The sequence below is a fragment of the Peromyscus californicus genome, unplaced genomic scaffold (genome assembly GCF_007827085.1).
Source record: "Peromyscus californicus insignis strain IS unplaced genomic scaffold, ASM782708v3 Scaffold_19__1_contigs__length_69161282, whole genome shotgun sequence".
Taxonomy (NCBI): domain Eukaryota; kingdom Metazoa; phylum Chordata; class Mammalia; order Rodentia; family Cricetidae; genus Peromyscus; species Peromyscus californicus.
Genome location: NW_026294491.1, coordinates 3,128,811 through 3,141,965, shown reverse-complemented (window position 1 = coordinate 3,141,965; position 13,155 = coordinate 3,128,811). Strand labels below are relative to the sequence as shown.

The window sequence follows — 13,155 nt, the reverse complement described above, 5'->3', positions numbered from 1 at the left end:
TGAGACCAGGGCTCACTCTGTAGCCCAGGTTGGCACTGCACCCATGGACCAGCAGTTCTGCCGGCCACTGTGTCCTATAAAGTCCTATCCTGCCATTTTCCTGACCTGGCCCCCCAATGCTTCCGTATATTCTGTCCTTATATTTACATGGTTTTATTCTTTTGAGAATTCTGTCTCTCTGTCTGTCCTTCTGTCTCAGTCTCCTCCTCCCTCCTCTCCTTGCTTGGCATAAAAGACACGGTACAATCCGTCTTCTGCTTTGTGATGAGCCCGCCACTGACTCGCTTTACGCCACGTCCACGAAGCCGTCTACGTCTTCCTTGTTCAGCACCCTCTGCTGCCAGTGTCAGCCACGCTGCAGGAAGGGAGACCTCTGGGTCAGAATAGTTCAGGGACCCTACTAAACGAGGCCAGCAGGACGCACAATAAACAATCTGCTTTGTTCTAGGGCCTCATACTCTGTAGACTTTCCCCCTCCTGACTTAAACCACTGACACTGACCCTCCAGGTAACCAGTTCTTGGCTATCATAATGCAACTATATCAAAGTGTTCTGCCTAGCAACAAATGATGCAGAAAGTCTTCAGTCTTGATTGGTTAGCAGTCTGAAGATGGTCCCAATCTCAGGGCAGCTGGAGAGTTATCTATTCTTTGTGAATTTTTTTTTTTTATTTTCAGTTGTGTGGAAGACAGCTCCATTCTAAAGAGGCTCATCAGCCTCTCTACTGTCTCGTGTCCCCTCCAGAATGGGTGCTGGGAGGGTCCCCTGTGTGATGGCTCTACTAGTGAACCTCATGAGGCCGGATTCCTTCATGTCTGAAGGCAGAGACTCCCCAGGTAAGAACAGAGCAGTTTGTTTCTGGGTGTGTTTGCTGGAATTGGTGTGGGGGTTTGTCTCCCCCACAGATCAAAGTCTCGGAACAGAGTGGTTCTGACTTAAAGAGCAGCGCCTTCCCACTGACCAGGAAGCCCTCATGGCCTCCTCCTCATCCACAATGAGCTGCCTGGAAAGGACTTCCCGTTCACAGACGTCAGGGGAGGGAGGAAGAAAGAAGGAGACATTTTTCCTCGTTGGGTTCCTTATGCATCGATGTCAGACACTAGAACTGTGAAAGCCGGAGTCGGAGAGCAGCTGAGCCTCCTAAGTCAGAGTTACGTTGTAACTCTTGTTATGACTTTCTGTTTATCTAGTTAATTGGAAATAACCCCCATGTTAAGTGGTCGGCATCACACTGAGCAGTTTTGAGGTGTAAGAGAAGAAGTCAGACAAGTTGAATATGTTAGTTATTTTTGGCCTTAGGTTACTGTGAGCAATTTATTTTTTAGCCGGGGAGACAGGCTATGCAAACATGAGCGTTGTTAGACCATGAAAACGTGGGGTTATGAGCAGAAAACAGGATGTGATATGCTAAGAAAAGATGTCCCTTTAGTGTCAGGGTCTCGTCAAATACAGAAGAAGAACAAGCCTTGGGGAGGGAGCATCATTTTTCTCTGAGAACAAAAAGAAAAAAAAAAAGCTCTGAGTTTATCATGTCCATTTGATAACTAAAAAAAAAATCAGCATAGAGTTGTTTTGTTTTTGTTTTTGCTTGTTTATGTATTTCTGAGACAGGGTTTCTCTGTGTAGAGGAGGCTGTCCTGGATCTCACTCTGTAGACCAGGCTGGCCTCAAACTCACAGAGATCCACTTGCCTCTGTCTCCCAAGTGCTGGGATTAAAGGCATGCACCACCACCTCCCAGCTTCAGCATAGATTTTTAAATGATAAAAAATCCACATTTTTTTCTTCTTTAGCTTGTAAGAGGGAATGGAGAAGGGGAGAAATGCTGAGGGACTGGAGGATGGCATGTCATCTGAGCTCAGTGAATGAGACAGAGGGGCCTGGACTGCTATAAGGTCATTCTTAGCGGAGGCTGGGCATGCCTGGAGGAGACTGCAGAGCTTAGGAGTGAGCAGACCCACAGCTCAAGCACAACTGCCATCATCCTTCAAGTCACAGATTCGAGTTGTTTCCTGGGGCTCTCCCGTGACTGCCCGCTCTATCATTCTCAAGCGCGCAGAACTGAGCCACAGCACGCCACCATTAAAAGGACTCTTCCTCTTCCTGTCCCTCCTCCTTCCTCTTCCTGTCCCTCCTCCTTCCTCTTCCTGTCCCTCCTCCTTTCTCTTCCTGTCCTCCTCCTTCCTCTTCCTGTCCCTCCTCCTTTCTCTTCCTGTCCCTCCTCCTTCCTCTTCCTGTCCCTCCTCCTTTCTCTTCCTGTCCCTCCTCCTTTCTCTTCCTGTCCCTCCTCCTTTCTCTTCCTGTCCCTCCTCCTTTCTCTTCCTGTCCCTCCTCCTTCCTCTTCCTGTCCCTCCTCCTTCCTCTTCCTGTCCTCCTCCTTCCTCTTCCTGCCCCCCTCCTTTCTCTTCCTGTCCCTCCTCCTTCCTCTTCCTGTCCCTCCTCCTTCCTCTTCCTGTCCTCCTCCTTCCTCTTCTCTCCTCTCCATGGATACCATTCCAAGAGTGTCTTCAACATGAGTGCAGTGTTCAGAGACATAAAATGTGCAGCAAGATGGCTCAGTGGCTAAAGCCACGTGCTGCCAAACCTGACAACCTGTGTTTGATCCCAGGACCCACGTGTTGGACAGGGGAGGACTGACTCCTGAGAACGGTTTTCCCTGTAGATTTCACATTTTTAATAAACGCCATTGAGCATTGCTGACATTTGTTTTCATCCCTTAACGTTATGCTTTTGAGCATGTTGTGGTCAAACGGCCCCCTCTCAAATCCGCACCCTCTGGGCGGTGCACCAGGCACAGGCTCTCCCAGAGCTGCATTGGTGCACCAGGCACAGGCTCTCCCAGAGCTGCATTGGTGCACCAGGCACAGGCTCTCCCAGAGCTGCACTGGTGCACCAGGCACAGGCTCTCCCAGAGCTGCATTGGTGCACCAGGCACAGGCTCTCCCAGAGCTGCACTGGTGCACCAGGCACAGGCTCTCCCAGAGCTGCATTGGTGCACCAGGCACAGGCTCTCCCAGAGCTGCATTGGTGCACCAGGCACAGGCTCTCCCAGAGCTGCATTGGTTTGGTGGGCACAGGCTCTCCCAGAGCTGCATTGGTGTGATGGGCACAGGCTCTCCCAGAGCTGCAGCTGGCTCCTAATCCTTCTGTGGTTTCCAGAGGACTTTGTGATTCAGGCAAAGGCGGACTGTTACTTCACCAACGGGACAGAAAAGGTGCGCTTCGTGGTCAGGTTCATCTTCAACCTGGAGGAGTATTTACATTTCGACAGTGACCTGGGGATGTTTGTGGCGCTGACTGAGCTGGGGGAGCCTGATGCTGAGCAGTGGAACAAACGCTGGGACCTCCTGGAGCGGAGCAGAGCCTCTGTGAACATGGTCTGCAGGCAGAACTACAGGCTGGGGGCCCCCTTCACCGTGGGGAGAAATGGTGAGTGAAGGTGGGGCCTAGCGGGGTTCTCCGTGAGAACCTGTCCTATGAGAGGCACTTAAAATGTTTTAAATTACATCTATTTATGTGTGTGTGCGTGTGTATGTGTGTGTGTGTGTGTGTGCCATGCATGCCACAGTGCACACATGGAGGTCGGGGACACCTTGAGGCAGTTGGTTCTCTCTCTCCATCCTGTGGTCATAGTGATTGAACTCAGGTCCTCAGGCATGGTGGTTGGCACCCTAACTTGCTGAGACATTTTGCCAGCTTTCTTGTGAAAGGAAATTTATTCTCCAGGGTAAGAGGGTCACAGGAAAGGGGGGCTGTGACTTTGCTCTGTCCTCAGTTGTGAATCACGGTTCTCACAGGATAGGACATTGTGGTCTTAGTTCTACAACCCCAGAGTTCTCAGGGACTCGGAGGACTGGTGCGCTCTTGAATACAATAAGTGACTATGGGGGCACCGAGCGGTCTAAATTATCCTTGTGGCCATCCATACATGCTTCTCAGTCTAGGGGTCGTGGGTGTCCCTCCGCTTCCAGCTTCTGCTGGTGTGGGAAATGGATCAAGGGTGTCACAGTCCCTGTAGAAGCTCCTGCCCTTGTGTGATCTTTCTTCTCTCTCTCTTGCTAGTGCCACCAGAGGTGACAGTGTGTCCAGAGAGGACTCCGCTGCTGCGGCAACACAACCTGCTGCTCTGCTCTGTGACAGGCTTCTACCCCGGGGACATAAATGTTCGGTGGTTTCGGAATGGACAGGAGGAGAGGTCTGGGATCATATCCACCGGCCTTGTGAGGAACGGAGACTGGACCTTTCAGACGACAGTGATGCTGGAAATAATCCCAGAGCTTGGTGACGTCTACAGCTGCCTTGTGGAGCACCCCAGCCTCCAGAGCCCCGTTTCTGTGGAGTGGGGTGAGCTTCCTTTAGTGTTTTTGTATGTCTGGGGCTTGTGCCACTTCTGTGTTCATCTTGAGCACAAGACAAGTTCTCCTGATCTGAGAATTTTAGGGTCAGGGTGGGAGAGAACAGGGCAGACATCCATCCTCAGAGTGTCTGGGAGACAAGGCGGGCTGCTAACCCACTACTTGCCTCCAACCCTGGGACCTAGAGTCCTTTAGCACTGTAGTCTTTAGGGACACTGTCATGGACTGTGAGTCAGGGACGGGGCTGGAGAAGGGGCTCAGTTGGTAAAGTACTTGTCACACAAGCGTGAGGACTGAGGTTGATCCAGATCCAGGAGCTCTGGTGCCTGCTTCTAGTCCCAGGGCCAGGGAAGTGGAGACAGGCCGACTCTAGAGCTCATGGGCTTCTCAGCCTAGCCTGCTTAGTAGTTCCAGGCCAATGAGGGACCCGATGCAGAAACAACCACAGCAACAGCAGGTGGATGGCACCTGGGGAATGACATCTGAAGTTGACCTCTGTCCTTGCACAGCACACACACACACACACACACACACACACACACACACACACACACACACACACACACACAGAATCAGTGACAGATGGGAGGCAATTCCATCTCTAGACAACTCTTCCCTGAGCAGTGCTGGATGGGGTGCAGTATAGGCCTTGGGGTTTTAAGAAGTTGTGTCCAGTTTAGCAGTGGTGGCACACACCTTTAATCCCAGAACTCAGGAGGCAGAGGCAGGAGGATCTCTGAGTTTGAGGCCAGCCTGGTCTACAGAATGAGTTCTAGGACAGCCAGGGCTACACAGAGAAACCCTGTCTCAACAAAACAAAACAAAACAAAGCAAAACAACAAAAGAAGTTGTATCCAGTATTGGGAACATTGATGAACATTACATTGACTTTAAATCTTGTTTCCCACAGTGGCTCAGTCTGAACATTCGTGGAAAAAGATACTGAGTGGAGGTGCAGCGTTCCTGCTTGGGCTGATTGTCTTCCTGGTGGGGGCTGTTATCCACCTCAAGGCTCAGAAAGGTAATGCACCTCTGAGGAGAACCTTCCCATCTGCCCTGTGGCTTCTCCACCTCCAGCTTCCTTTACTGTAAAGATGTGAGTGAGGGAAGCCTGGCTGTGCTGAGGCATCATGGTGATGTTCTAAAGCCAGGGGAGTCCAGGAGTAAGCAGAGAGAAGTGCTGGCATTGCAGGCCACCCTCCCCACCCCAGGAAAATGACATTTGATCTGACTGGGATCCTATTCTCTCTTTCCAGTATCTGTGGAGACCCGGTCAGGTGATGAGGTAAGCGCTCCCATTCCTTGTCTTTGGCTGGCAGATCATTGCCTAGTTCTTTGGCCAGAGCAAGCATCATGGAGTGAGGGAGGCAGAGGTGCCTCTGGCTGAGTGGGTCTCCCGAGTCTCTGGAATGGGAGGGTGTGAAGCCTTCTGAGACTATCTCATTGTTTCTTCAGGTCTCAAGAGCCACCTCATCCCCAGTAAGATCCTAATGGAAGCTTCTCCCACAGAGTCTGAAGAAGTGTCAAAAGTCCAGGGCCCTGGGTTGGGTAAAGGACACTGGCTCCAGAGTTGTGAGATGTGGTCATGTATCTTCCCCTATGGTCCTTCTCCCTCCTGTCTGTACTTCAGTAGTCCCCACTTCCAGGACACTGTCCAGAAATTCCCTTAGGACCGAATTCATCCCAGTCCCACGTTGTTTTGGTCTCTATGGTGTGATCCTAACCCTGTGAATGGGGAACCCCAGTCTTTCTGTCTTCCAACCATAGTTTCCAGTCTTCCAGACAGTCACTTTAAAATCCCTTGTATTGTAAAATAAAACAAGCACAGATAACCGTAGTGAATGTATAATTCAATGACTTATTTAAGGCAAAACCCTTGTAGACCTTGGCATTCTCCGCAGAAGTCACCATGAGCCTTGACCAATAAACACCCCCAGGCACACATATGGTGGTGTTGTGTTCCCCAAAATATTGTGCTCCCTAACAAACTTATCTGGGGTCAGAGAACAGAAAAGCCACTAGATACAGAGGCTAGAAAATGGTGGCACTCACGCCTTTAATCCTAGCATTCCAGAGGCAGAAATCCCTCTAGATCTCTGTGAGTTCAAGGCCACATTGGAAACAGCCAGACATGGTGACACACCCCTTTAATCCCAGAAAGTGAGCCTTTAATCCCAGGAACTGAGGGCAGAAAGCAGAAAGATATATAAGGCGTGAAAACCAGGAACTAGGCTGGTTAAGCATTCAGGCTTTCGAGAAGCAGTTCAGCTGAGATTCATTTGGATGAGGACACAGAGGCTTCCATCTGAGGAAACAGGATTAGCTGAGGAACTGTCGAGGTGAGGTGGCTGTGGCTTGTTCTGTCTCTCTGATCTTCCAGCGTTCACCCCAATACCAAGCCCTGAGTTTGTTTTTATTAATAAGACTCTTTAAGATTTGTGCAACACACATGCTATACACATGTGGTTATTTAACAGTCTCTTCAGCCAACTGTACGTTTCTGAGTACCACACTCCATTGTCTTTCTTGTCTCTTAGACTTCCAGGTGTTTTATTTCATACTTTTTTTTGGTTAGGATTAAATTTGTTAAGAAGCCTGAGCCATCTAAGGTGAAGAGTTTCTCACACTTGGATTTTGTTGCCTGCACACACGTGGCCCCATCTAGCATATTCTTCTGCCCTTCATGTTTTCTTAAGTTAGCACCTGATGCAGAGATGGGAATCAGACTCTGGTTTGATTCTTTTGGCATCTATAAGAGGCCATTTCTTTATCTGGAATCACGTTTTATATCTCATTTATCTTTTCAATAACCATTGATGCTAATTGCCCAGGTCTGTTAATTTATCAGGGATTGCTACATTGTGACAGTCCAATTCTAGGATTCTTTCTTCATTTATTTATTGTATATTGTTGGCTCTACTCACTGTTACTTGCGCTAGAAGTTCCAAGTCTGTGATGGTAAGACTGTGGGTGTCTGCAGTGGTTCCAGCCTGCACCAGAGCGCTCTTGTGTTCACTGCTGTGCACTTCTTAAACAAAGACCTGGTTTCACTTAATAGTGACCTTAGTGCACAATGAAATTCACTGGCTTTGCTAAGTCTTGACACCCAAGTAACAGCCTTTTTAATAATTTGACAACATTGGGCGTGTTTCTGTTGTATGCAGATGGGAAGGCAGCTGTAAAAATTGGTTGAGTTGTGAGTGGAACAGTACATTTCCTTCAATAAACCACTATTTTGTTTTAAAAGGAAGTATTTTTTATTAATTTTTACTGTTTGAGAATTTCATACATGCATATTATGTGTTTTGATCAAACCCACCTCCATCCCCTTGTTACAGGAATCTTAAAGAGTCTTATTAATAAAACAAACTCAGGGCCTGGTATTGGGGTGAATGCTGGAAGATCAGAGAAGCAGAACAAGCCACAGCCACCTCACCTCGTCAATTCCTCAGCTGACCCTGTTTCCTCAGACTGGAAGTCTCTGAGTCCTCATCCAGAATGGGTCTCAGCTGAACTGTAGCTCAAAAGCCTAAAAGCTTAACCAGCTAAAAGCTTCTAGTTTCTGGTCCTCATGCCTTATATACCTTCCTGCTTTCTGCCATCACTCCCTGGGATTAAAGGCTCGCTTTCTGGGATTAAAGGTGTGAGTCACCATGCCTGGCTGTATCCTTGAACACACAGAGATCCAGGTAGACTTCTGCCTCTGGAATGCTAGGATTAAAGGGGTGTGCTACCACTGCCTATCCTCTATGTTTAATTTCGTGGCTGTCCTGTTCTCTGACCCCAGATAAGTTTATAAGCGTGCACAATATTTCGGGGAACACTATACCACCACATCCCCTCCCCTCCAGTTTCCCCTATTCTCCCACCACATTTACCTCCCAACTTCATAAGCTTTTTTGCTTTACTTCATTGAGTCAACTTAGCTCTGCCTGGATGTACATGGGGGCAGGTCCACCTGCTGGAGTGTGGGGTGGCCTATCAGGGGCTGCATCCTCGAAGAACATGGACTCTCCCTCCCCAGAAGTCATCAACTGCCTGCAGCAGCTCCGCAGCTAAGGGTCGGACTTCATGAGTCCCTCCCATCCAAGCTGGGATTTTGGATGGCATGATTTTGGGCATGTAGACACTTTCTTAATGACTCTTAGCTTGTTTTGAAATAAATCATAGTTTAGTTGGTGGGAGATTTTCTGGTGCATTTTCAAATGGTCTCAACATTTGTTTCCCATTGCCAATAAAGAACATCAACTGCTTGAAGTAGATAAAGCCTGAGCCATTTTCTAGTGCTTATTTTTAATGTAAAATTGTTTTTTTAAATTTTTAAAAATTTTTTTATTTTTTGTTTTTTTTTTTCGAGACAGGGTTTCTCTGTGTAGCTTTGCGCCTTTCCTGGTACTCGCTTTGGAGACCAAGCTGGCCTCGAACTCACAGAGATCCACCTGCCTCTGCCTCCCGAGTGCTGGGATTAAAGGCGTGCGCCACCACCGCCCGGCCTGTTTTTTGTTTTTGTTTGTTTGTTTGTTTTGCCCTTTCTGAGCACAGCTAGCTGACGTGCCTCCTGTCCTCTGCATGGAGTCCAAGAGATGATGGCTGCCTACTGGAGAAACCCGGCTGCCTCCAGCCCTCACTCGGCTCTTCCTTCCCACTCCTTCCTGCTTCAGTTTTGATTCTGTTCCCCAGAATTTTCCCTCTTTGGATATTCCTGCCTATAGATTTTTTTCCTCTAAAAGTCTTACGATTTTATGTTTTATGCTTTAGTCTAGAATAATTGTAAGTTTTTAAATATAAAATATAAAGCTTGTGCCTATAGATTTGTGTGTGTGTGTGTGTGTGTGTGTGTGTGTGTGTGTGTGTGTGTGACAGAATCTCATGAAGCTCAGGTTGACCTCAATATCACTGTGTAGCTGAAGTTGGTCTTGAACTCCTGACCATCCTGTTTCCACCTCTCATGTGTTAGGTTTGCCAGCATGTGCCACCAGGCACAGTTCTTTTACCTACAGATGTTTAATTCCTTCAGTACTGTTTGTTGAAAACTCTACCTTCTCTATAGTGCATCAATTTTACTTTGTTTGTTTGTTTTTCAAGACAGGGCTTCTCTATCTATTAATCCCGGCTGTCTTGGAACTTGCTCTTTAGACCAGGCTAGTATGGAACTCACAGAGATCCTCTTGTCTCTGCCTCCTGAGTGCTGGGATTAAAGGTGTGGGCCACCACCGCCGGGTCTATTCTTGTAATTTTATTTCCCTAGTGACTAAGGAATCAAGCAGATCTACTGAGCTCTGGGCTGCCAGAGCTGCACAATATACCTTAATTCTCTGTCCCCAGCTTCAGTCACCGCTGTCCAATGGCAACTGCCCCCAACTTCCTTGTCACCAGCCTCTTCCTTAGTGTCTTGGTTTGTGTCTCCTATGTGAGACTTCACTTCATGGCTTGGGCTTCCAGGTCTGACGTTAGTCTAATTTGTGCCTAATCCTACATCACTGGTGAGGGTGAGTGTGTGTGTGTGTGTGTGTGTGTGTGTGTGTGTGTGTGTGTGTGGTTTTTCCCACCATTTTATCTCCTCTAAGAAGGAAATCTGTGTCAAGGAAGATTCATGCTATTTTCCACACAGACTCACAGACTGTGGCTTTGGACACAGTCAATGTCTGTATTTGGCCATCGATGTCCAGGTCTTCATTTCTGTCTCATCTTCTTGTTGAGTTGTTGGTAAAAAGTTATTACGAACGCCTGTCTTAGCCACTAGTGTCTGTGTGACTGCAGCGGCAGACCTGCTTTCCACGTTCTCATTGTAGTATTTATTTCTTATTCCATAGGAGTTTATAATTTTCATCAGTCTCTTCAAAGAATCATCTCTAGCTTAAATTTCTATTTTTCTACTCTTCAGCTTTCCTTTACAATTTTTGCTCTAATTTTTAACAATTCTCTTTATCTCCTTGAACCTTCCTTAGGTTTAATTTGCTTTTTTAACCCTCTCCTGGTAAAATGGCACATCGCTAATTCTAAATGCCTCTTTTGTACAGATATGCACATTTATAGGAATTAATTCCCCTCTAAGGACACTTTAACCAGATTCTAATCACTTTGACGTGTTGTTCCTCTAACTTTGTGATCGATTCCACTGCACTCTCAGGGTTTATGTTCTGAAGCAGACAAGAAGTGTGGACTGTTAAGGACTGTGTAAGTGGAAGAAATACAATGATGTTCGACTTAAGGTACCCACAGGGCGACATCCTTAACCCCAGCAAACCGCGTGGATGCACGATACAACCTGGAAAGAGATGGGAGGGGTCTGGGGGCAACGGGCAGAGAGAAAATTATCTTAGCAAAAATAACTGTCCAGCTTGTTGTGTTGGCGCACAGCTTTAACTCCAGCACCCAAGAGGCAAAAACAGGTGGATGGATCTCTGTGGGTCCGAGGCCAGCCTGGTCTACACAGTGAGTTCCAGGACAGCAGAGGTGCATAGTGAGACCCTGTCTCAAACAAACATCAGCAAAACAAAACAAACAAACAAAAAAACAAAACAAAACTAACCTTCCATTCTGACCGGGTTCATTATGGAAACAAGTCTGCGCCTTCCACACATCTGCGCTGTATTCCGCTGTTGCTGTGGGGTCTGACGAGGGCAAACTGGGCGGGGAAACCGGAGGGGACCGTTTTAGGAGGAACTAATCTAGGCAGTGAAGTAATGGCTTCAATGGTGGAAACTCCGAGAATCATGGTTTTAAAGAGAAAAAGGAAGTAAGTGGGGAAATTAATTATTTCCAGAGACAAGAGTCATAAAATCGACTTCTCCCCAACATTGTTAATGAAACGGCACTGCGCTGCGGTCACACTAGAGAGCGACCTTGAGCTATGAAACCCAGAAAACTTCGGAGTTCTTGTGCTAATACATTTCACTGTTCTGGTTAAGAAGGGAAAATAGAAACAAACAGAATGCAAAGCTATAGATCGATCACTCAAAGCTGCTTTTGACCAGTACATACCGTCTCCAAGACTAAGGACAAGAAGAGCCACACTTACAGCAGCGAAGTCAGAGTGAATCATGCATGCATTCACTGCTCAAAGGAAAATCCAAATTGAGAACTAGAAGCCCAGCAATTAAATGGATTGAAAACAGGAAGACAGAAAATTAAAGTTAACTGAAGTAAGGGGAAAAGAAAATGACAAAATTGTAAATGAAAACTAAGTCACAAAGAGGTGATGTACCTAGTGTATTAAACACATACTAAAGGGCTTTGAAAAACGACATTAAACAGTCAAGAAATTGACCGTGGGAAAAAATATGCCTTGATTAGTTTCCAAGGACTCTCCACCCTGTCATGGTCACAAGCCTGACAGGGGAGGCCAGCCCTCCGGCACAGGCCAGCAGCCTGGCCGGTCTCACATTTCTAACCCAGGGGTCGGCTTGGCTCTGCTCTGGGGATTCTCAGGTCTGCTCCCTGAGCTGTCCTTCGTCGAGTCTGCAGATGGGAGTTTCATCAGTTTCCTCCCTGTCGCTGGGGGTTTAGAAGCCTCCTGCTGTCTCTTTTTCTTAGTTACTGTGTTCCTTTAGAAACATTGTGTTCCTTTGTTTTTGTTTTTGTTCCCACTGTTGGGAATTGTCTTAGTTAGACTTACTATTGCTCTGATGAAACGCCATGACCAAACAGTCTGGGGAGAAAAGGGTTTATTTAGCTTCTGCTTCCATATCACAGTTCATCATGAAAAGAAGTCAGGACAGGAACTCACACAGAGCAGGAACCTGGAGGCAGGAGCTGATGTAGAGGCCATGGAGGGGTGCTGCTTACTGGCTTGCTCCCCATGACTTGCTCAGCCTACTTTCTTATAGAACCCAGGACCACCAGCCCAGGATAGCCCTACGCACAGTGGGCTGGGTCCTCCCCCATCAATCACTAATTAAGAAAATGCCCTACAGCTGGATCTGATGAAGGCATTTCCTCAACTAGGTTCCCTCATCTCAGATGATTCCAGCCTGTGTCAAGTTGACACAAAATTAGCCAGCACAGGAATCAAATTCCAGATTTGTGCATGCTAGGCAAGCGCTCTAGCACTGAACTGTATCCATAGCTTGGAGAGAGAGAGAGAGAGAGAGAGAGAGAGAGAGAGAGAGAGAGAGAGAGAGAGAGAACACAAGAACAAAATCGTGGTGTTTGATAATTTCATGGGGAGACAGGAGGGACAAGGTGGAGAGAAGAGCCTGAGCAGAAGCTGTGGGAAGCAGATGGCAGACGGTGGGTGGGTGGGTAGATGGGGGACACGGATGGACACAGAGACCGCTAACGAGATGTTTTCCTAACTTCAGAATCCTCACTGCTATTGAGAGCCGCTGGTAGCAAAAGACCTTGGGAGTATAGAGTAGTGACAGCTAGAGTTCAGAAGGTCAACCTATCAGAACCAAGGGTTCTGTTGGAGGAAACCATCATGCAAGGCGTTATGGAATTACTGCCTTTTGAATGAACTGGCTGTCTCTTGTTGTAAACTTCTTATGCAATAACAGCTATGATATCTCCCCATTTACCGTGCATTTCCATGTAATGTGTACATGTAATCTCATGATTACATCTCAATCTTATAGGCACATGTAATTGTGGATACTCTAGAAGATGATTTCTTGTTTAACTGTACAATTTTTATGAATAGAAACATACTAAAATATGCTTCATGCTAGATCTATTGTTCTATGTGGACTGTAGACACTTAGAGGTCTTGTTCTCCATCCTTAGCCACTGACGAGGTAAATATTGGCCAAAGTGTCCTCGTAGAACTTTCAGAGTGGAATTGCAGGTGTCTGGCTTGTTAG

The 13,155-nt window shown here is 47.2% G+C and overlaps 1 protein-coding gene across 2 annotated transcripts; it reads left to right on the top strand.

The window, feature by feature from the left end:
- The first annotated feature begins 650 nt into the window (after nucleotides 1–650).
- LOC128114352 (HLA class II histocompatibility antigen, DO beta chain) lies at nucleotides 651–6,191 on the top strand. Of its 2 annotated transcripts, none has more exons than XM_052744281.1 (6): nucleotides 651–836; nucleotides 3,159–3,428; nucleotides 4,140–4,343; nucleotides 5,265–5,375; nucleotides 5,611–5,639; nucleotides 5,810–6,191. In XM_052744281.1, exons 1-6 carry the CDS (start codon nucleotides 746–748, stop codon nucleotides 5,843–5,845), a joined length of 741 nt encoding a protein of 246 aa, XP_052600241.1. In that variant the 5' UTR covers nucleotides 651–745; the 3' UTR covers nucleotides 5,846–6,191. The 2 variants fall into 2 exon arrangements, with proteins under 2 accessions (XP_052600241.1, XP_052600239.1); XM_052744279.1 differs by having other exon boundaries at nucleotides 4,062–4,343.
- Nucleotides 6,192–13,155: the final 6,964 nt, after the last annotated feature.